The 23,916-nt window shown below is 37.5% G+C and overlaps 1 protein-coding gene across 1 annotated transcript in view; it reads left to right on the top strand.

Moving 5' to 3' along the window:
- LOC140245285 (titin-like) overlaps positions 1-23,916 on the top strand; it is a 240,109-nt gene that overhangs the window by 148,422 nt on the left and 67,771 nt on the right. Inside the window, exons 62-69 of the mRNA XM_072324869.1 lie at positions 232-373; positions 1,874-2,054; positions 2,863-2,966; positions 3,635-3,815; positions 4,631-4,678; positions 8,139-8,305; positions 8,861-8,990; positions 10,008-10,301. Coding sequence (XP_072180970.1) covers positions 232-373; positions 1,874-2,054; positions 2,863-2,966; positions 3,635-3,815; positions 4,631-4,678; positions 8,139-8,305; positions 8,861-8,990; positions 10,008-10,301 — 1,247 coding nt within the window. The remainder of the gene's footprint in view (positions 1-231; positions 374-1,873; positions 2,055-2,862; positions 2,967-3,634; positions 3,816-4,630; positions 4,679-8,138; positions 8,306-8,860; positions 8,991-10,007; positions 10,302-23,916) is intronic.

Here is a 23,916-nt window from a genome sequence, read left to right as displayed (position 1 = left end):
TATGATGTAAGACTGAAGAGGTTAGTGAGTTTGTATATTGTAGACTTTTGAAAAAGCATTTTCTTTCATTTACAATGTCCCATGAAATACAAACATACATGTAATTGTGTATCAAATATTCTGTGATATGAAAGATAGAGATAATATGATTTTGGTCAAAGACTCATCCAACTTTGATCGCTAAAGTAGAGGACTGAATACCTGATTTTCTTGATGATAATCTTTCTGTAGGGTTCCTGTACCAGGACCAGGCGCTGTAATGGTCCGTCCGGCTCAACCGATCCTCTTCTCCGAGCACCTATCAGATAAACAGGTGGTGGAGAGTACAGAGATTAAACTGAGGGTGCGCATCGAGGAGAAACCGTCAGCACAGGTGAGGATGAAGCTGTTTGTTTCGTTTTGCTTTGTTTTGTTATGTTATGTTTTGTTTGGTCTTGTTTTATTCTGACATAAGAAATGCATGAGATCAACAGAGTCATTTAAGAATGAGTTGAAAACATAACTTCTGAAGTTATTTGAACTTTTAGCATTTCCTTATCTTATATTTGTATCTCTGTCCTTTCATCTTTCAGTGCACCTTGAGCGTTTTATTTCACAGATTCGACACAATATTTATTGCAACTTTTATAATCATTACTGATATTAATAGACTTGTATATTCATTCTGATGGTGTAGAGGCTTGGTTAGGAATGTCATGTTTTACGTATTCTAAATAATTGTACAGTTGAACCTCTCGTATCCGGACAAGTCGGGACCGGGGCTCATCCGGATAAGGGATTTGGCCGGATACGGGAGACTCAATGCTTTATACATGTACATACATACACATGTACTGATGTAGCCCATTGTAGTACCACATGTAGTAATGTGTATACTGCAACCTTTTCATTGTTACATTTGGGGATGTTTGGGGATGTTAAAATGTCTGAGGGTAAGCAATTTGGATGGAAATTTGATGTAATGTATGTTAATCATGTTGGAAGTAATATGTAATTCATGTGTGTTTGTGTAGGAGTTCTCAAGGAGTTGGGCAAAATCACGGCGAGATTGCGTCCGGATAATAGAGAGATGGGGATAAAGGGAGGCCGGATAATAGAGATTCAACTGTAATATGTGTCAGTTAGTAAACCTTTGTAACAATATTTTTCACTCACTGAAGTATACTCAGGGAGGTGTGTGTGGGGAAACTTGTGTTGTGGCAAAATCAGCTCATTCTCAAAGGTTTAACCTGTTGAAGACGATTCCAAAGTACAATATTCGGCCAGGGGTCTATGGGAAATGCTTGTTGTAGCAAAATCAGTCCGTCCTCAACAGGTTAAGATTGGGTGGTGATAAGGGGCTCCAAGAATTGAAATTTCAGTCTTTGAAAAAGAAAAAAAAAAATCAATGGTCATACAGAGGTTCTGCAGAGGCAATACAGGTTCACAGAGATATAGAAAAGACCAAAGTATGATGTTGTGAGTAACATTGTCTGTGAATAACTAAAAATAGATGAAATCTATTGCATCTCCAGTTCTCCGCTAAATATATACTTATATATCTCCAATTATGTTCAAGTTCAAGTTGATTTATTTCATCTCTGACAAACTAGACATACAATACAAGAATGTAAAATGAAGTGTTTGTGTATACAAATAATGTCATGACATCAGTACAACAATGTGACAAACATAATAACATGCACAATACTAAAGACACAGGTATATTATTAAAAGAGATACAAATAAATGCTGTATTGTTATGGTAAGCTCAGAAACAAAATTGTTGGAAATGGAGGGGACTGCTAAAAAGCATTCTTATTTATATTCACTCTTATTTTATGTTCTTCTTTGGCAGCAGATCCTTACTCCTCCTATGTCTCCCCTTTCTCAGGTGCGCTGGTTCTTCAACAACACCCCCATCCAGCCCTCCGACCGGGTCGAGTTCCTCCGGGACGGCGACGTCTACTACCTCGTCATCAAGAGGCCGACGCTGAACGACGCCGGGACGTACCAGTGTCGGGCGGAGACAGAGGTCAGCGTCGTCACCACGGAGTGCACCATCATGGTTAACGGTAAGAAAGCTTGGAGGTTCCTTTCAACTCTCCTTGTCTTGTATTCTCTCATCTCCACAAGTGGAACCTCAATGTCAAGCTCACCGTTGCCCTTGACTGTTACTACGTGTATATGTGACCCTGCATCACAAACCACCCAAAAGTTGCCAGACATGGATTTTTAGTTAAGAGCAGATTCTGGAAGAGCATACGTTAAGCTTTAAAATGATGTATAACTCAATTCAAATGGACTCTTCTAACCTATCTAAATATTAGAGAGAAAGCACACACTCTGGAAAAGTGTGAACTGAGAAAAGAGGCTGTGAAGTACAGCACAGTCTATTCGAGCACTTAATCTTTACCAAGACGTGCTAGCTGTGGGGTCGAAAGGGACAAAACACAGGATGTAAACCACGGGAGCAACAACAATAAAGGGATTATCAGATTAAGCTGAAATTGAGCATGTTCTATAAACACATTCTGTCTATGATGAATGCCAACTTTCAAAGCAGTGGCATCATCCTTTCTAAAGTTATTAGAGTTAAAAGTGAAGAGTGTGTACAAGGTTTTTAAGAAATGAAAAGGGGCCTCTCAAGACACACCTAATCACACTATTCTACAAAGAAGTAATAAAGCACTTTGTGATAGTGCCTTTGAAAATTTTTCTTGAAATTCTTCAAAGGAATGAAACTCTTTCTGACGTCATAAATGAATTAAAATGTAGGTTGTGTCCAAAGCCTAGTTAACCTCAGCGTTCTGTTCTGTATCTGCATTTATTGACATTTATGATATCTTTCAATGTTTTGTGTAAATTCCATGTCACCATCAGACAAACAAGCCCCAGACTTCATCACCCCCCTGGAGAGTGTGGTAGCCCCCGAGGGCAGCACCATCAGAATGGAGTGCCGAATCACGGGATCACCAACGCCTGAAGTAAGGGTCTTCTTCCTACACATCACTTTCCATTTCGTATCATGCAGCCAGTGGTACAATTGTACACAGTGTATCATAAATGGCTTGGTCATGACTTATGATATCTCAAACAGAGGTTTAGTCTGTACAAACATGCCACACGGTGTAAATCACATACCAGCTGCCGTTCTACAAATTTTTATTGGCAAAATGTGTATGAAAGTTAATGAAGATGTACTGGCAGTGTCTTAAATGTACTACCTACTGTATTAAAATCAGAAGAGTATTAATGCTTTTGTTACGTAGCTTTCATGAATGATTACTTTGTAGATTCACAGTATGAAGGCACAGAGTTGCTATTTGATCTTGAAAAGCATTAGATTTAATATCTACAAGTTTTGTAGTACAGAGATACAGTGTACACTGTAGATGTTGCAGCTACTAACATACTCCTTGGGGTTTACTTGTACAGTGTATGTGTTTTTAAAGATCTCTTACAATGTGCATACAGTAACTCGAGTGTTTGCACATGTTCCTGTGTCTCACAGCTCTATGTAGTCAACTTCCTGTAATTTGTCTTTCAGCTGTCCATCTTAGATGAAGCTAAATGCATTTGTACCTATCAATATCAATGTTGCTCAAGATGTCATGCTGTGTGTGTGTGTTTTTTTTTTTTTTGGTCACTACAGGTGAAGTGGACAAAGGACGAGCGTTACATCACAGAGACGTCTCGGGTCCGTTTCCTCACAGAGGGCGACAGACGAATCCTGCTCATCCTCCAGGCGCGCCCTAGCGATGCAGGCAGCTACCGCATCTCCCTTAGCAACCAGTTTGGCACCTCTGTGTCCTCTGCTACTCTACTTATCGATGGTAAGCTTTCATCATCCACTTTATGTTTATCACATCATTAGATTTGACGTTGAATTTGTACAACTGTACTATGTTTATCACATCATTAGGTTTAATGTTGAAGTTTGTGAGATTAGTCCCATGTAGTGGAGTCAGTGTAAGTATCAGTGATCCACAAGGGCTAATGTACATGTATGATACAGAAGTACCATGCCGTAAGTTTCATCTCATGAAGCTATCAGATATCCTCAGAAAAATCCCCTTCTTGTTCATATCATCAATATCTGATTCAGAAAAGAAAATTGCCATTTATTCAGTGAACAGCACATTCCCTGTAATTGTCATGCACCAGTGATTTGTGGAGATTCAAGTACAAGGTGTATATCTTATAAGACATGTTATCAGGTTTCATTTGTATTGTATCAATTTTCTTTTTATTAAATGTGTGACTTTTTGAAAATCGTGACTGTAGTTTTTTATTGACCTGGTCAATGAGTCACTTATTTGGTCAGTAAAGACAAATTAGATAAAAAATGATTAGAAAATTCTTCAAAGTAATCATTTATCTGCTAGAAAATCCATGTTTACCAATAATGCCTCCTCCCCTTCAAGTTGTGATGACATGATGACATGTAATTTGTCCCAGATCAACTGTAGTGTCAAACATTGAAATGTTTGGAGTACGTGTAGTTGAACTTTGCATGCCGTAAGCAATGTCTGAGGAATCCTTTGATGTTATTTTCTGACTGATCATGAAAGAGGCATGTATCACTTTTTATGGACCGTTTTTCCCTCTTTCTCGTTTTACCCTGCACTTATCAAACTTTTTGATCTAGATTCCAGAACGTCTCATGCCGTTTTGATGATAAGAAATGATCGGAGAGGTATACAATTCAAAATGATGCATGATGTAAAAACCTTTGAAAAAAAAGAGAGGAAACAAAAATGGAGTTTATCCCTTTTGCTAATCTGTGTGTAGATAGAAACCAAATATGCCAATGTGAATATAACTGTCTGAACCTCAGCTCAGATTAACATCTTTAACTATTAATAATGTGACAAAATGAGATTGAGTTGTACTGTTTGTAGTCTTTAGTTATTAATCTCTATGTGAGCCTACTATCAAATTGCTTGCAATTTCTCACATGAGTATTGACTAATAACGGTTTCAAATAAGCACTGTCTTTTTTAAGCCTTTCTAGAAAAAAAAAGAAGTACAAGTGTATGTTGTGGAATGTGGTTACTAATTTCCAGTGGAGCAGCTAAAAAGAAAAAAAAAATGAATAAAAAATTGGGAGTATGAGAAAATTATCCATGCAATGAGCCCCCATGACGTTGGATATACAGGTACATTGTACAAGATATTGCTGGAAGGTTGATACAAAAAACTTTTGTGCAGTTTGCAAAAGAGTTTGTATGAAATGATAGTCAAACTACATGTATGGACATGTGTTGTTCGATAGCAAAATTTACATCTTCAGAAGTTGTAGCAAATGTTGTCGCCAGGACACCTATTTTACACTCTTGGCAGTATCACATTGAGTTCTTTTTTTTTTCTTTTTTTTTGTTGCTGGCTATACCCATAAAATTTTATCGCTATGACTAGAACTGTTTGATGGAATCATACGGAATAACAAAAATAGTTGGTAAACTTTCCTTTATGGAGCTACAGTATATCACCAACCTTATAGACCAATACAAGATGTAGTTTCTTGATAAGCTTGATGTTAATGTAGCATGTGTGTGGCTGTCTTGCTGACAATAATGATTTGCTGGTTTTCAAGTCTTGACCTTTAACCCTGTTGACCAGTGATAATAATTGGATAATCAAACGTCTGTCTTAATAGCCCATCCAATGTGACGTGTGTGAGACATAAAGGTATGGCATCTTGGTCCTGCATGTGGTAATTGAATGCTTGGCTGCAAATGTGCCTGTGGGAATGATTTTGTGTTTTTTTTTTGTTCTACCTTTTCTTTCTTATCTTTGTTTTGAAAGATGTTTGTTTGCATGTTAATAGCCATGTTCTGTACCAAGTGTTGGTAGAGTGGGACTTTATGGGACAAGCATACTAAATTCTGAATGTACTAAATTGCTTTCTTTTTGTTTTGTTTTTGTTTGTTTATTGCTCTGGCTTAAAAAAAAACACCAACCAAAAAACAAAACAAAACAACGACATTAACAAAACTGCCTTTAGCTTTTAGACATCAACCAAAATAAATTTCTTTGTTCAAAATTTAAGATCAGGACGTGGCTGGTAATGTTTAGCAGTGTGTTGTATTTCTTTATCAATTAGGATGAATATTTGCCCAGCTGTTAGAAAGAAATTTCAGAGCCATATACATGTAGTAGCACCTTGTAGAGCAAAAGAAAGCTACATGTACAGATACAAAGATGGATCTACATTGTAGATTAAAAACAAACAAACAACACTCTAACGGTGCATTGTTAGCATTTACATGTAAGTTCAGGTCCTATTTTGCTTCTTTAGGCAGGAAGTTACATTTAAAATTTCTTCATTTTAACCTCACCAAAGAAACTGCATGATTATTCGGTAAAAAAAAAAAAAGAGAACAAATATACAAAATAATGATAATAATATATTCATACAATGTAAAGTGCATAATAAGCACATGCTTCTCTATGTTAATGCCAACAGACAGCCATGTACATTGTACATGTACAATGTGCATCTGCTTCCGATTACCAGCATTGTTGATTTTGCATAGATCTTTACATGATGTACATTTGTGATCACTTTTGGGATGTTTCTGAGATTTTGCCCCAATGAATGCATACACTGTATTAAAGTGAATATACATTGTACATGTACAGTTGTATATCATCACACAGAGTGGTCCATATAGGTATCATATTTTTGGAGGGTTAGCTCTTTATCTTGCAAAAACTAAGTTTCTTTCTCCCCCCCCCCCTTGCATATGAGTCATGGATAAAAGGATAAGCAACTTGTGAATTCTGTATTGCCATAACACTTGATGCTACATTTCACAAGTTGTGCCATTTTCTTGCTCTTTACGACAGCATGAAGTAATGCTAGATAAGATTTATTCAATAGAAAAAAACAACAACCCAGCGACCACTAATAAACAGTGTGAAGAAGGGTTCTGTCCTTGTCTTTCCAGATTTGAGTTGGACTTTTTGAATTTAGTTTCAGCTTTTCATTTGATAGACATTGTTTGCTTTCCCGTTTTATTTTTGCATTGGTTGTTCTTGTCATTTTATATGCATGGTTTGTATGAAATCATTATGTAGAGAAGGGAACTATTTATAATATTCAAAACTACCGTTTCATGATTTGTGTTTAGGATGAAAATACAGTATAACATTTTAAGTGCATGTATTGACTGTTATTTCTTTATTTTCATGCCTATTACACTATCAATCACTTGAAAAAGTGTGGTCCGTGGAAATATCTACACTGTAACTCTTGTTCTCTTCCACTAAGAAATTGTATTGACAATATCTATTCAAATATTTTTTGCAAAGGTCACAGAAGAAAGATAGAAACAACACCAACAAAATGCCTACCTACTTGGTCAACGCTCTATAGATATTTTATGTATAGTACTGTACTAGGAATTTTAAGTGTCTTTTTATTTTCAATAGAAGCAACACCTTCTAATTGCTGCCTACAGTTGTAGTTTTACAGTTTATAGTGCTACATGTATGTTCAATGTTTATCTCTCTACTATGAGGACTAAAGACCTCTGTATGTGGACAATCTTTTGAACAGGTGCATGTATCTCATAAGATGGATTGAATTGTGTTACATCTAATCATTTCTTATATTCTGATAGGGATACTTTGGAACTGCTACTTCTTTTCTTGTAATCGTTTACAACTTGATTCCTAAGTATTCCAGTCATGATTTGATTAGCCTTTGGCCAGCTGTTTAGTGACTTTAATCCCCATTTTAACTATAGAATTGAAAGTGAATGTACTGTACATTTGGATGTTTTCTTGCCATTTTTGAGAGGGCCAAGGATCAATTTCAGAGGGAAAAATTTTTCCTCTTTGAAGAGATTTTTAAGATATTTTCTGTTGGAAGTCTGTAAATATTTGGTAGGGAATTTAAGAAGAGGGAGAAGTATGTATACAATTTTGTAGGGCTACTTCCATCCGTGTACTGAAAAATGACACAGGGCTTGGTAGCTATAGGTAGCTAAGGACAGCCATGCTAATAGACAGGTTTGGAGGTGCAACTACATTTGGGAACCTGAGATGGTGTAGGCTAAAGCCAATATTCGTACATGTAGATGCCTTAAAGTTAGTAGAAGTAGTAGTATTTTGAGGGTTATGAGCGCTGTTTTTTATTTGTTTCCTAGGTGAGAAAGAACCAGAGGAACAGCCTGTTATCATCATCAGACTGAATGATCTTGAGATGCAGCCTGGTGACCGAGCACAGTTCAAGGTTAAGATCCAGGGCAACCCACAGCCAGAAGTTCAGTGGTTCAAAGACAGCGTCGAGATCCACTCTGACACCAGAATTGAGGTGAGCATGGGGTGATCATATCCCCCCCCCCCCCCATGACCATTACATATGTGACCATGCATCACAAAACCAACAAAAAGTCGCCAGACATGGATTTTTAGTTAAGGGCAGATTCTGTAAAGACTCTAAGCTTCAAAAGGATGTATACATATAACTCAATTCAAATGGACTTCCCTAACCTACCTACAATGTAAATACTGGAAAGAAAGCACACACTCTGGGAAAGTGCCGACACCCTTATTCGCAGCATAAAATTTTCGCGAGTTGCTTTTAACATTCAATACATATGGTGTAGACAAGATATTTAGCATTCATTTTGATTTCGCGAAACTTGGCTCTCGTGAAATTTGTGAAATTCAAATGCATGCGAACATTCCTCCTTTTACAGTATTCTACTTTTCGTCTGTCACTCACATGTTTCATGAGTACATACAGTGTACATTTGTACACATGAGGGGCACATACATTTATTTTGTAACTGTTATATCACAAGTTTCCCAGTATGATTTCTTAAATATCTGCCTTCCTCCCGCACCCTCTCTGCCATCCTCCCAGATCACACAAACCGGAGAGCATCACATGCTAGCCATACCCAAGGTGGAGCCCTCCGACTCGGGTACATACAGCGTCGTGGCAACCAACCCCAGAGGGCGGGATGTCTCCGCGGCAACTCTTGTCATAGATGGTATGTCAAAGTTCCAACTGTGATGGTGGGTTACATGTATAAGACAAAGTAAACAGGTCTAAACTTTGTTTTAGCATTTGGCTGATTGGAAAACAGAAGTTAACCTGCCACTAAATCTCAGAATATATAATTCTGTAACCTGTTGTGATTCTATTTCAAAGCATCTTAACAAAATATGTCATGCTTTTGCACTATGCTGCCATATTTCGTACATTATGGAAAGATACTGTTTTGATTGCAAAATTGCTTTTTTTGTTTTAAAAGTTATGTCCCAATTACTGTATATGGTCTGCCATTAATCTTCGATTGGCAAATTTGTATTGCTTTGATGCTGAGCTGAATAATATTATGACACCTTGGCCCCATTTCATAAAAGATGTTAGGATAGCAACTCTTGCTGGAATGGTAACTTCCAGTAGCAACAGCCAATCAGGAAGCTGGATTCTTGTCACTACCATGACAATTGCCATTCCAGCAAGAGTTGCCATCCATGAACCTCGGTCGTTCCATCACAGAAAGTCTGCCAGAAATCCTGTGATACCAAGGTCATAGCCTGAATGGAGATTATGGAAGAAAATTTTAGAAAGATTGTAAGCAAAAATGCTGATGGAAATGCTAAAATATCATCTGCATATAATCTCTGCAAGCATTCTATCGTAAACTATTGTTATCTTGATTATATGTAATCATCTGTCATGTGTGATGAAATTGGACACCGACACAGTGTTTTATTTTTTTTTTTACAAGTCATATTGTGTATGTTATCGTACAGAGATGCTTTGAGTGTGATCTTCAAAGCTTTGAATGTTTCTCATCATGATATACATGTACAATGTAGGATCAGATTCATCATTTTTACTTCCATCTGTCAGTCTCTTACCTTCATTCACTTTCCTTGTCTGTTCTACCACCTCAGTCAGTCTGCTTCACACTGAAATATAAGTATCATCTAATTCCTCATCTTGTGGAGCATAGAATATGTCGTCATGGTGACAATATTTCATTCTTCCTGTGTAGTACCAAAGACGCCAACAGCGGCACCCCACTTCGTGCAGACCTTCGGCAACCGACGTTGCTTTGAGGGTGAGTCGCTGGTGTTTGAGTGCCGCATCACGGGCGACCCCAAACCGGTCGTCTCTTGGTTCAAGGATGGAGTCAGGGTGGAGCAAGGCGTGTTCTCAATCACGGAGGAGGGCGAGATCCACCGCCTTGAGATCCAAGAGGTCTTCGACGAGGATGCCGGAGTCTACGAGTGTCGTGCCAAGAATGCATACGGCGAGGCCATCTGTGTTGCCACCTTGCGCATCAAAGGTGAGTTGTCACCGCGGTGGGCCAAGCGGTAACCATGGCGATATCTGTACGCATCACCTCAGCATCATGCTTTACCTCCTCACTAAAGCTCTCTCATGGACTCTGCTATATACTGGTCCTCTTTTCATCAGCATTGCCTTGTACTGTATATCTTAGCTAGAGCTTCCATCATTCAGAAAAGGAATAGTAATTCAGTCATTTCTAACTTTCTGAAATGTATATGACGTATCCTTGAGGCACTTGAACACATGAACACCTTGGTTCTTGAAGTCTACAGTGTAGTTGAATTTGAGGTTGAGACATCTTTTCTTACTTTGTGGAGTCTCTTTAACCTCATGATGTCTGTCAGATCTTTATTACAATTAAGTCTTCTGATCAACAGTTGTTAACTAGTAATTGTTGACACACAATCATGTGCTATGATCTTGCCAAATGTACAGCAATGTCCAATCATTTTGGTCTAAACTCTTTCAGCCAAGGACACTGATGATTATCCATCATTACATTTTGGTCATAATCAATATGTTACACCTGTAGTAATACCTTTATCAAGCAACAATAACACGGTGCTTTCTACTTCCTATGCAAATTGATGCCATTGTTATGGTAACAATATTTTTTAAAAGGAGTTTATGGTATGTAGTTACAATGTAGGTGACAAGTTGTGTTTTTCTTGTCATTCAGTGGTTCATTTAACTCTTTTGAATGAAGATGGTGTACCATGGATTTAAGCACCAAGGGACAGTTACAGGTGTATGTATAAAGTAAGATGTTGGAGTAAACTCAATATTGTCATGCTATTGAAAGTACGAATTTGTACAAGTATGCAGCACTTCAATCAAAGAATAGACATTAAATGAGTGACTTTGTACTGTAATGTAGCATATACTGAGCAAAGAAGGCCGTGACCAAAGGCTTAACTTTTACTGGATTTTATACATTGTACACCAAAGTCAAGTACTGTACAATGCAATCTTTTTTACGAGTACAATTTTCATGAAAACCGTCGAAATAATGATATACCAAATCAAAGGGTAGAGTTACCGTATATGAATTATGTATACATGTGCAACAAAATTACAACTATTTACTGCACCTTTGTTTCTCAGTGCCATGTAGACATCACTTCCATAATGCCAGATTAGAATTTTGTTACCATTTGGTCTGTTACCCTATTCTCACAACCAGTTTTCTCTATCTGTAAGCTGTATATGGTACATGTATAGCTTTCACCGCTATGTTGAACATCCACTCTTCTTAGCTTGGTTCGTGAAATTATGTTTGAAAACATCCTGCATATCTGCCACCCTTGCCATCATGTTTTGAAGAATGTTTTGAAAATGAAATGACCAGAAGACCAAGAACTACAGTATGCATATAATCATCTTAGCTGGTAAAACTTCCTCATTTGCTTGGCAGAAAACAAGATGTCATGCAGCTTTATTCACTTGTTAGATTTCTCTCATGAGGTGATGGTCTGATTTATCTGTATGTTTAATAATTCTTCATTGGAACTGGATATGTCATACAGCAGGTGTGTTGGAAATGTCCATTTTTGGAGGCAAAAAGTTATCAGAATATGTTTCTCTATTGGTGAACATCACTTGTGAAAATCTGTATCAAATGACCGATGTGCAACATGTTGTGTGAGTAAAGGTGAATGTGTACAAATATGTGCTGGTAGGTATTAATATCTATTTGAATCAAAACTTAAAAGATCATGATATTAGGAAAATCTTTACACGCATAATTCTTTGCCACGTTTATACAATGCAAAGGAACTCAAAAGAGGATGATACTTGTCTGTAATATTTCCCTGCTGTGCAAATTTACAGTATATCTGTGCAAAGTACAGGTGTGCCTTTACACTGTACATCACTTGCAATCCAAAGATATCATGATTGAATAGTTGGTCATCATGTATTGTACATGCTACACACACCCTACAAATATATGATATCGAGCTTGCCTTGCTTTCTGGGTGTTCGAAATGTTCCAGTGTTTGAAATGTCCATGCCAGAAATGCAGAAAATATATATTTATATAGTTTTTCATCTGGCTTGAACCCTAACCATTATCCAGCGACACCCATGCATTACTGTCATCCTCTGCCGACGTATGGTATACATGCATCCTGAATATTATATACCTTGTATTCACATGATGTAGTTTTGCTGTGCAGTCCTATATTTTTGTTCATCCTTTACCTCTATTCGATTATTGCTTCAGACCAGAACTGGCCCCCTCCCTTTGCCAAATAAAATAAAACATACTTGTTCAATATAGTATGAAAAAAAAAATGCAACCTTTGCAATGAAAAAGAATGAAAAAACGGAAGAAAAAAAAAATAGAAATTTACAACTCAATGCCTAGAATGCTATGAATATGTGTATTGCATGAATCTATGTGAGGGAAATCAATAGGAGCAACTAAAGAAGATAAGTGGCTGATGAAGAAAGTAAGAACACACATTATTATTACTTTTTTTTTGGTTGAGTTTGGTAATCTTGCTCATTAGCAAGATATGCCATCAATCAAAGCTTAGCATATATGATGGATGTGTATTTGCGACCTTATGTCATAGTCTAATTTTACTTATTTTCAAAAAGATGTTGAAGTGTTTAAAAATTGTAGGTATGCCCTTCTTGTCTTTTTTTTTTCTGTGCTTGGATTGTAAATAATGGCATGGTACTGTACAATATACATGAATGTGTACTTTACAAAGTTGTACGGTATAGAAGATCAGATCCTCAAATGGGCTATGTGTGAGGATACTCAGTTACAGTGTCGACAAATTATAAAGATTCAAATTATTTGTCAAAATCAGGTCGGTCAACAGTCCAAGATGAGTTTAAATTTCCTCAAACAAACAAAAAAAGGACGTAATGTATGTAACGCAAAAAAACAAAGACGTATGTAACGCAAAAAAAAAAAGAACAAAGGTTACAAAAAAAGAAAGAAATTTGGACTGTTGATTTTCATGCCACTTGTAGAACAATAAATGCAAACATTGATACTTAATATCATATATGGCTTGTCTGAGTTATCTTTTGGTTTTCCAAACTGTTTTCTCTCTCGTGTTTCAGTATTTTGTCTTTACCTGCATGCTTAATGTGGACTTGTCGTTTTCTTTGTAATTCTTGTCAAAGCACACAAATCAAGTTATTGAAATGAAATTTGACTTTCACAAAGACAGCTGTGCTGGAAAAAGAATTCTTTGCTGTGGTGTATATAAAGTTGATGGAGGACAAAGGAGAAAAGAATAAAAGTTCTGAATAAGACTTTTGATAAACAGCGTCTTTAAAGTAAAGTTAACAGAATAATCACATTTTGTGCAGTCAATGCATGAAAGCTAAGCATGATTTTTTTTTTCTTTGAGTGTCTGCAAAATGAACTGTAATACCACTATGCAGATTTACAAGACCAAAAAATAAGTTGGCAGAAAAAAAAAGGCAAAAAAAAAAAAAAAAAAGAGAAGAAGAATAAATTCACTCTCTCAGGATTTTGCTTCCTTGGTGTGAAAAAAAGAAGCTACTAGTTCAATTGATTTGTGTCACCAGCACTGCTGCTAGATTAGTTGTGTGTATTTTGCAGTTCATTAACTCTTTGCCTGTAGACCGTGAGACCACATTTTACACAAAGCAGGTACAGATAATTACAGGAACACAGCAGTTTGGACCACCAATGATACTTCAGACACCAATCCCCGCAAACCCAACACCCCTGCCCCCCCCCCCCCCACCACCCACCACCACCTCTTGATGAAGTCTTAGTCCCAAATATGCACCTTAAAAGGGATCGTATAGTTTTGGTTGAGACCTAACCTCAGTTTCTAAAATTTTTTGGTGAGATAATGAGAACCCTCTTATGAAATATGAAAGAGCATGTAATTCCAAGAGAGATTAAACATTTATTTGATGAAAATTGGTTTTGAAATGGCTGAGATATTGAAAAGCAGAGCAGCAATCCTAATGAAAGGTTGGACCCAGCCCTCAGCCCTCCAAAACCGATTTTCATCTAATAAACCTTGAATTTCTCTTAAGAGTGATATGCTCTATATTATTTTACAAGTGTTTTCTTGGTATCTTGCAGAAAGTTAAAAGCCCAATCCTCATCTCCACCAATACTATACCATCTCCTTAATGTCTGAGTCAGCTATAGTGTGTACATGTATACCAACTGTACACTAGGTGCGTGTGGAATCAGAATCTTAACCCAAATTTGCATGGATCAATGTGAAAGCTTTTTTTTTTTTAAACTTGCTGTTAGGCCTATTGCAGAGATGATAAATTTAGTGCTGATATTCTTTTTTCATGCAGAAATTCTAAAACCTTCCAGCATATTTTCTTTCTTATTTTTTTCCCTATTTTGAATATAGAGTAATTCATGTAGTTTATCCTGTGCCATGATAGATGCATGTACTGTAATGCGCAAATGTTGAAAGGTTTGAGAGTGTATCAAAATGTGTAAAACTATGACAAAGAAATGATAGCAATGGGGGATTAATTCCCCAAGATGCAACATTGCTGCAAATCTTACCCTCACCAGCCTATCATATTTGATCGTAGGTCTTTTCATATGCTCCTGACGAATAATTCAGCACACCTCTATACAAGTATAATTATGTACATGTACAATGTATATGGTATAAAACGCTGTACATGCATTGTCACTGTCGCGGATGCACAGTTTTGAAATATGATATCAAATCATACTTCAGCAAGAAGTAGGGGCTCCTTTTCGTCACCTCAAACCCAGCGTAATCTATCGGCGTCCTGGGTTAATCCTGTGTAATGACAATTACCTCCCCTGGTTCCAATCACGCTACCTTGGTGACCCCAGAGGAATGCTCCGGAGAGCTGGAAGCTGTGTCAAGTATCTTCTAGTAGCTGTGGTTGTTTAGCCTTGGTTTCAGGCTGTCTTATCATATTTCCGAGGGTGTCTGTTAGTCCATAGGGCAGTCTCTGTTTCTACTTTAATAGAGTACCTTACATTTTACAGTACAAGTACAGAGTAGGATTAAAGATGAAGTCATGCTGAAAGGACTTCAGGTATGCATCTTTTTATACAGAGACGGGACTGAAACTATAATTATATGATGGTATTTTCAAAGGCTGAGTGAAAATTATTATAAAATGAAAAACAAGTAAAAGTTGCTTACAAAGGTGTACCTACATACGTACATTGTAGTTGTGATACATGAAGTTTAATTTGAAATATCACTCTGTCAAAGAGGTTCCATTTTTGAATAGCATTTTTCTTTGTTCAAGGCATTTTAAAGTTCTCAAGGTGAGAGTTCATGTGTAGGAGCTGTACATGTACAATTTTATACAGTATACATATAGTTATCATTTGAATACTTAAATTCATAGCCCTTGAATGCCTGAGACTAGATACACTGTACATACCAGGGCCCCATTTCATGAAAAACAAAACAAAACAGTTGCCATAATAGCAACTTTGGATAATAGAATGGCAATGCAGTGTCATGGCAATGACAAGGAAGCTGCTTTCTGATTGGTTGTTGCAACAAGAAGTTCGTCAGGTGACAATGAAAAGGGCGTTAAGTTGCCACTAAACCCATAGTGTTTGAGGCAGCTTAATGCCCTTCTCATTCTCAGCTGACGAGTTGCTGTTGTAGAAGTTGCTGTTCTAACCATCTTTTATGAAATGGGACCCAGATCTCACTTACAGGACATTTGAAGAGGATGATGGTTAGGGTACATTTCAGGTAACATTCTACTTACTCCCCTAGACATTGGTATCCCCTTCTCCAAGTAGCTGTCAGGTGATGTAATGCCTACGGCAGGCACAGAATGGATCATTCGTCTCCGTCAACATTAATCATCCCTATCTAAACAGCTCGGCTATTATTGGTGGTATCTGCATGTAGCTGGATGTTTACCCTGTCTTCCATGTTGTATCGCTGAGATGGGTGAAGGGGGGATGGATTTGAAAAGAAGGGGTGGGGGAAGGAGAGGAGGAGAGGAGAGAAGGGGAGGGGAGGGGCGGGTGGAGGAGTAGCTAGGATGGAGTAAGACGGGAAACCAAGACAACGCATTCTAGCAGTTTGTTCTTGAGATGAATGATTAGATCCTGTGGCATAAAAAAAGATACAATCAAACATATGATAAGTCAGATAATCAAACTTAAAGGACAAGTTCACCTTCGTAAACATAAGGATTGAGAGAATGCAGCAATATTAGTAGAACACATCTGAGGGAAATTGGACAATCGATGCAAAAGTTATGAATTTTTAAAATTTTGGTTTTGGAACCGCTGGATGGGGAGACTACTACAGCTTGTGATTTCATACGCGTACAACAGTATAAAGAAAATATAAAGAAAAATCAACATATTTTCAATTTTTTCGCATAATAAAAGGGCTCTAACTTACCTCTTTTTAATGGCAGGGGAAATAATATTACCCATAACATATGTCAGTAAGGAATCAAGAGAATGTGTATTTTTTCTAAAAGATGAAATTTTGTGAAATTCTCTTTATATTTTCCTTACATTGTTTTACGCATGTGACATCATACAAAGTAGTAGTCTTCTCATCCAGCAGTGACTGCACAAAAACTTCAAAAATTCATAACTTTTGAACGGATTGTCCAATTTTCCTCAAACTTTCACTAATGTGTTCTACTAATGTTGCTACATTCTCTCAATCCTTATGTTTATGAAGGTGAACTTGTCCTTTAAATCAGGTATCAGCCAATCAGAATCGAGTGTACAGAGTTGTATTTTTGATTTTCTGACTTGTTGGGGGGGGGGGTTGATAGTTGATGATTGGATAGCAGATGAGATGAAATACTGAATGATAAAAAGACATCCTCATACACGCGGGGGGGGGGGGGAGAACATGTGTTTACAGAGAAAATAAAAATTATAGCTAGAAAGAAAAAGGAAACACAAATATACACAACTGTATCTACAATCTTGTCAACTGATATGTACAGAGCGAGGGAGAAGAAAGAAAATGTTGGTAAAAAATAGAAAAATAGAATGATGATGCCCTGCCTTAAACAATTCGGCACACTGTCAAACAGTGTATTATCACTTCCCCAGTTCACACCTACTTGATTACAATAATAATAATAACAGTCCTCCCTTCCCTTGGTAAGATGAAGAGCTTCATCTTACACAATGCATCATGCGTGGTATCAATCTCTTCTTCTCATCCCTTCTTCAGCAAGATCCTAGCATCATTTTACAAAAGATGTACGTTTGCTGCAAGATTTGCAGCATCCCCTGTCTACGTTGTGTGTTCCTTGTTGCCGAACACGTCAGAGACTGACCCGGCTGGAATGTCCGAATGTCTTTACGATCGCTCGCCATCGTTCACTGGATGACTCCCGCGGCAAGGATGCTGGCGTCATGAAAAGGGGTTTTAAGCTTTTGACAGCTGTGTCGTGTAATCGGTGGACTTTGTGATGCCATAGGGAGCAAAGCAGTTGATTCATTGACACATTTTAGATTCCCTGATGTGAAAGTCATCTCAAAGCTGTCAGGGAATTACAGGTCGATTACTTCCATCCTAATAAATAGTCTTTTAAGTCTTACCGGATAGGCTTAGTGGAGTCCATCCCCCCTTATTTTGAATTCTCAAATATTTTTAGCTCAACTATCTACTGAGGATGAAGTCTGATGTGACATTTTGCCAAGCAATGCTTATACCAAATCCATCAGTTGTACTTAAAGTAGAACACATACAATTGTGACCCGCTACAACAAAAGGATCCGAAAGTCGGGGGAGGACAATTTTCCGAAAATGGCATGATATTATTTCCGTACTCTTCTACTTTAATTACATACATAGCACAACTCATAAAAGTACTCGGTTGCGGAGATATCGATGATTTTATCAGCGCATGTCAAGTGGTTGAGGAAATCAGAGTTTCGAGAAAAACGCCTTCAAAGTTGTCCTTCCAACGCTATCATGGTCATGGGGAGGCGAGACAGTTTTCACCGCCTGACAATAGAAGGCACGCTCCTAGCGACCTCCGCCATGTTCAGTCAAGCTTAGCGCCAGCGGTCTAGCACGACCAATCAGTAATCAGGATGCCACGCACTGACCAATAAGATCACTCCGTCGTTGCTAGGGGCGGAGTCTAGCTGTGGCGCTAATTCCAAATCCTCGGACACGTTTCTCTTACATTGAAAGTCGGAAAATCATGGCCCAGAAAAACGCTAATTTTTTGCCTTTCCTTTGATCATTTAGCTTCGAAATTTCGGCAGATGATGGACAAAACATTAGACTACAAAATTATGCCAAAAACTGAAATCCGATTGTTTTGACCAATTTTGATGATGTGACTTTAAACTCGATTTTCTCGGCTCGGCAGTCAGCAACTTTAGGATCCTTTTGTTGTAGCGGGTCACAATTTGTCTTAAGAGAAAGCAAGCTCCAGTTGTACATGCTCGTATTTATGTAGTCTAATGCAATGAAAGGTAAAAGCCTCAATACTGATTACGTGAACAAAAAGAGAAATTAAATAAAACTGAAATGAAAATAGAAAATATGTAACACATTTTGTATCCATGACCTACATGTTTAGATACATCTACACTGTAGTGATGCTACGGCAAAAATTTAATTACTAATGGGGGATGATGCAATTTATTTGTACCTACAAAACTGTATGCCGTCATGGCATTCTGTGTTTAGGATTATGCACTGAGTGAGTTCTCTAACTTGCATTATTATCAAGGTTTTAGGGGGCACACTGATTGAGCCTAGTGCTAGTGGGATTTCTTGGCAAGTCTCTGCCAAGTTCTTTGGTAGAGAAAAGATCAGCAGAGGTGACACATCTGATTCTCTTGAAGACTTCCTGAAAATTTCACTTTCTTTGCATATCTTGATTTTTATTCCTACTTTTTTAATGAGCTGCCAGGGTTGCTTACAATATAGATCTGTGGGTCTTTTTCCGATGGGATGTACAAGCTAAGCTTTTTAGCAGTCCCCTCCAGTTCCAACAGCCTTCCTTATTATACATTGTTTAATACAATGTTAATTAATTCCACATAACACAATTTTAAATTTTGTTACTTTTATCATAAAACAATTCTCTTACGAAAGTAAATATTCGAAGTAGTTTTTATTCATATAATCATGCTGTATTAATGATTATACAAATGTATGTAAGTTTGTTGGAAATGAAAAATAAGTAAAATGAAATGAAATGAAATGAAATGAAAGGAAAGGAACCAAAAATCTTCCCAGTTTGGGAATCATTTTTGCCAGTTAATATGCAGGTACAGCTGTACCATACAAGTATCTCCCTGATTGAACCACCCTGACTTTTGATATAGGAATGTGGCAGCCCTGTTTAATTAATCTAACCCAGTGCTTCCGTGAGGGGAAAAAAAATGCTTCATCTTGACTTAATGCTGCACTGTGCTGTAAGGAGAATTCATTGTTGCCTCTGACCCCAGCAGTAAGGGTGGAGCCCCCTACTGGGAAGGCATCTTTCACTGCCGGGGAGATGCTGGCTGGGGTCGTTGCACAAGATTCCAACCCCGCCTCAAAAATACCTTCACTCCTTTGTCATAGGCCCAGACTGGCTAACCATAACCACAAAAATCTCAGTGATGTCCTAACTACATTTTATGGCTTTCTCTGCTAACTCACTTATCTCAGTTGTGTTCTTGACATTCAAAGTGGGGCACATGATGTCTGAGCCTGTATTTCTTCGATCCTCGAAGACCCATCTTTGTGCAAATCAGGTCTATGTTAACTTTTCTTTATCATGAATATTCACTGAAGAGCACAGAAGGTGATGTACAGGCATAACATTAACCTTAAATGACACCATATATTTAGGGACAACAATTAATGCAGTTATGAAACTGTTGATGTTGACAATTATTAACGAGTTGTTCTTTCTGTAGAATTTCTATCATTATTATTTTTTTTTTTGGTGGGGGGGAGGTTGGCAATGAGAGATATCTTCTTGCCATATCATGTCAAGTTTTCTTATGTGAGCAAAGTTTTGTAAGGAATGAAAACGAAACCCAAAAATCTGGCAAGGAATGCTTAGCTAGATAAATTTGAATGATATGCCTCTAAAAGGCTTGACAGCAAAAAGAAAAAAAAAGTAAAAAAAAAGAAAACTTGTCAAAATTTACCTATCTTTCTCCCCCTCACTCCCCCATGATATTGAAAAAGCTTTTGTACATTTCCATAAAGTGGGACGAGCTGCTTTAGTTTCGCAGACTGGCCGAGCCAAGCTGTACGTGCCAGTCAGATTAAGCACGGAATGCGGGGAGGATAGGGACAAAGTTGGCCGGTATTTATGAGTCACACGACAGGCACATTCTTGGTTGAGGGATCTGTCTGGAAAGGGGACAACTCTAGCCAGAATGACTGACAGCTTCTACCATTCATAGGGGGCTCCCTCGTGGGGGCAAATTTGCCGAAAGAAGGGCACCAATAAGTGGATCATCATGCCCTTATTTTTCTGATGTCACTTAAAAAGACAATAGGCATCAGAAACATTAAAGATGAATAGCTAAAATTATCCAGTGGTGTACAATTTGTAGCATTGAAAATGAAATTTTTCCTGAAAAATCTTTTGATTGGTTTTAATTGTTTTCAGTATTATCTGGTGATTATATGTCAAGAGAGTCCCTGAGTCCCAAGGGCAGTGGTACCTTTATTACCTCAGATATAATGTCAGTTTGATGTTAGCATACTCTCATTTTGTTTAGGATCCTCCGCTATGTTTTAGGTCGAGAGGTGAGAGAACTTTGGCTTAAACAACATCATTCAAAGCATTTATTTCACCGACTGAAACGCAATGCAGTGAGGTAGTACGGTGTATCCATGTGCTCTTTGTTTATGTTCTGTACAGTGAATGAAATTTAGATTGTACAACTTGTACACGACATTGCATCAAATTACAAGTGTAGCTTCATGAATGTGTATAAATCTTGGGGGTGGGGGTATGGGCATTGTCAAATAAAACACAACACACACACACACACACACACACACACACACATACACAAATGCATGTGTGTACTTGTACATGTGTACACCTCTGATGCATGAAAGCTTGAATATCTACAATCTAGTTAAGTGTGAAGTTATCTAATTGCTAGGCTGCCACTGAAAGTCTTGAGAAATTAACTGTTGTTGCCTTCCAGCAGATGTCATAATTGTAGATTGGCATGTATGTAATTGAGCCCTTTTATCATATACAAATTGTATGTCTGTGTGTGTGTGTGTGTGTGTGTGTGTATTGTGTGCTTTTCAATCCCTTTTTTAGCACATCAATTTAACAACCTATTTTTGTAGGGCAAAGTGGATGTGACAATGTCATTTTATGCCATGAAGGTTTTGTTTTATAGTTTTGTTAACTTTAGAAATTTTACCTTCTCATTTGTACTTTATGTGACACTAAGCATGTGCATGGTTGTGTGTTTCTTCTTTCCTTGGTCTAGTTTTCTTTTAACCCGTTGAGGACAGACTGATTTTGCTATAACATGCATTTTCCATAGACGCCTGCCCGAGTATACTCGGGACTTGTCCTCAACGGGTTAATGGTCGGAAATGTGAAGTAGAGAAACAGAAGGAGAGATAAAGAGGTAGAGAGTGAGAGAAGGATAGGAAATATTACTGACATATCAGCTTGTGTGTTATACCTCTCTTTGAAACAATACAAAAGGAAGAGAGAAGGGAATTTAAACAAAGCAAAGAAGAGAATGAATGAGAGATAGATAAGGAAGATAAAGAGAGAGAGAGAGAGAGAGAGAAAAGGGTAAAAGATATGAAAAGAAGTGTAATGTCTAGAACATTTGTAGGGTACTATAGTGTACACATATGAGGGAGATAGTGAAGGAATGAGAGAGGGAAATTGAGAAAAATAACTAGAGAAAAGAGAAGGACTTTACAATAGAGGAAAAACAAAAATGAAACATTCTATATGAGCGAAAGGAGATATCATCCATATCTCTGGTACATGACAGGCATATGATTCAAGGAGAGACAAAATTGGTGTATCTACAAAGCAGATAGAGAGAAAGAAAGAGAGACGGACGGACAGACAGAGTCTTGAGTAGATGTGTACACTATGCATGTACAGTGTATATTGTGCATAATGACAGTAATACAGGAAAAATAACCAGTGATCATAATCAGTACAAACACAGACACATAGACAGACACATAGTGTACATGCAATATACACATAATTGTACACCACGATTTTCTTTGGAGAAACTCTGTACCCCCTTCCCCCACTCCCAAGAACTGTCTGCATACACCTTTCTGCCATTAACAAGAACTCCCAAATGACACTTCATACTTGTATTTGTATAGTATACGCCAATTCTTTCGTCTCCCAAGTTGTAATTATTTGCTCACACTTTTCTGCTAGTAACAAGACAATTCACAACAGACTCTTAATTTACAATACCAGTACAGCTGTACCTGTACCCAGTTATTAGTAATATGCAATGTAAATGCTACACTTTCTGCTAGCTTTATGAGTTACACCATATGTACTTCAGTTAATGGCACTCGAGTGCTCTTTATATACTGTATAGTTGTCAGGAAAAACACTTAAAGGTCAGTATGACATGGCAAGATTATTTCACAGATCTGTTCTAAAAGTGCATTAAAAAAAAACATACAAAGCTATTTTTAATGGTAAGATTATTTCACAGATCTATTCTAAAAATGTCTTTGTTTATACAATGTATGCCTCAAATCTTGATGTGCCCTATCAGTCCTAGCGGGTTTGTTGACTTAGTGATGTGACACCAGGACTTCCACAGTCTTGGAACTCTGTGAGCTATCTTGTTTAGATTTGAAGTCATCGTCTGTCTAGTCTGAGCTATTCTTGAGATAGAGCTCGCCTCGTGGGAGATATGACATTCTGACAGTCACATCAATCTTTGGACTCTCCTTTAGAATCCTCTCGGCCTTGAATTTCCAAAGAAGGTGTTTCCTCTATTGAAGCAGAGGACCCATGTTTTCTGATATATTATTTCCAAGGCAAACTTGCTTTCAAACTTCCAAGCACCGTATCGTTTTGGATTATCCTTCGCAGCTAGAATTACTTGTCTAGAACTTGATTATCAGTCAAGTTGCTAATATGCTCTTGGCCTTCTAATATGAGATAATATTTGATATTATAATATTATTACCAGTATTGATACATAAGTCCATTTTATGGTAATCATCGTAATGGTAATCTGCAAAATTAAATACAAATATTAAATCATAATTATCCTTCTTTGCTCTGATTTTTATAATCATTAAAATAACATTCCAAGTAGGGGATCACACAATGAAAGACAGCTCAATACATTATATCACAATGTTTGCGCAGTTAATGTACTTTGTGTACATCAAAACATATAACAGACTCATTTGAAGATCATCATATGCATACAGTATTATATTGCATTTCAGTAGTCCATATATTCATTGTGATGATACTGTCTCAATGAAATACAGCTGTAGATGTGCAGTGTATGTATGACAATATATATCTATGATGGCATTGCATACCTTAACAAAACAATTCAAAAGCATAGGGATGCATGGACCATCACTCATATAGGTCAGTTGATACTGGTGTTTAACTGGGAAACCTACGTCAGA

The sequence above is a fragment of the Diadema setosum genome, chromosome 22 (genome assembly GCF_964275005.1).
Source record: "Diadema setosum chromosome 22, eeDiaSeto1, whole genome shotgun sequence".
NCBI lineage: Eukaryota > Metazoa > Echinodermata > Echinoidea > Diadematoida > Diadematidae > Diadema > Diadema setosum.
The sequence above is the reverse complement of the archived record's forward strand: the minus strand, read 5'-3'. Positions and strand labels throughout refer to the sequence as shown.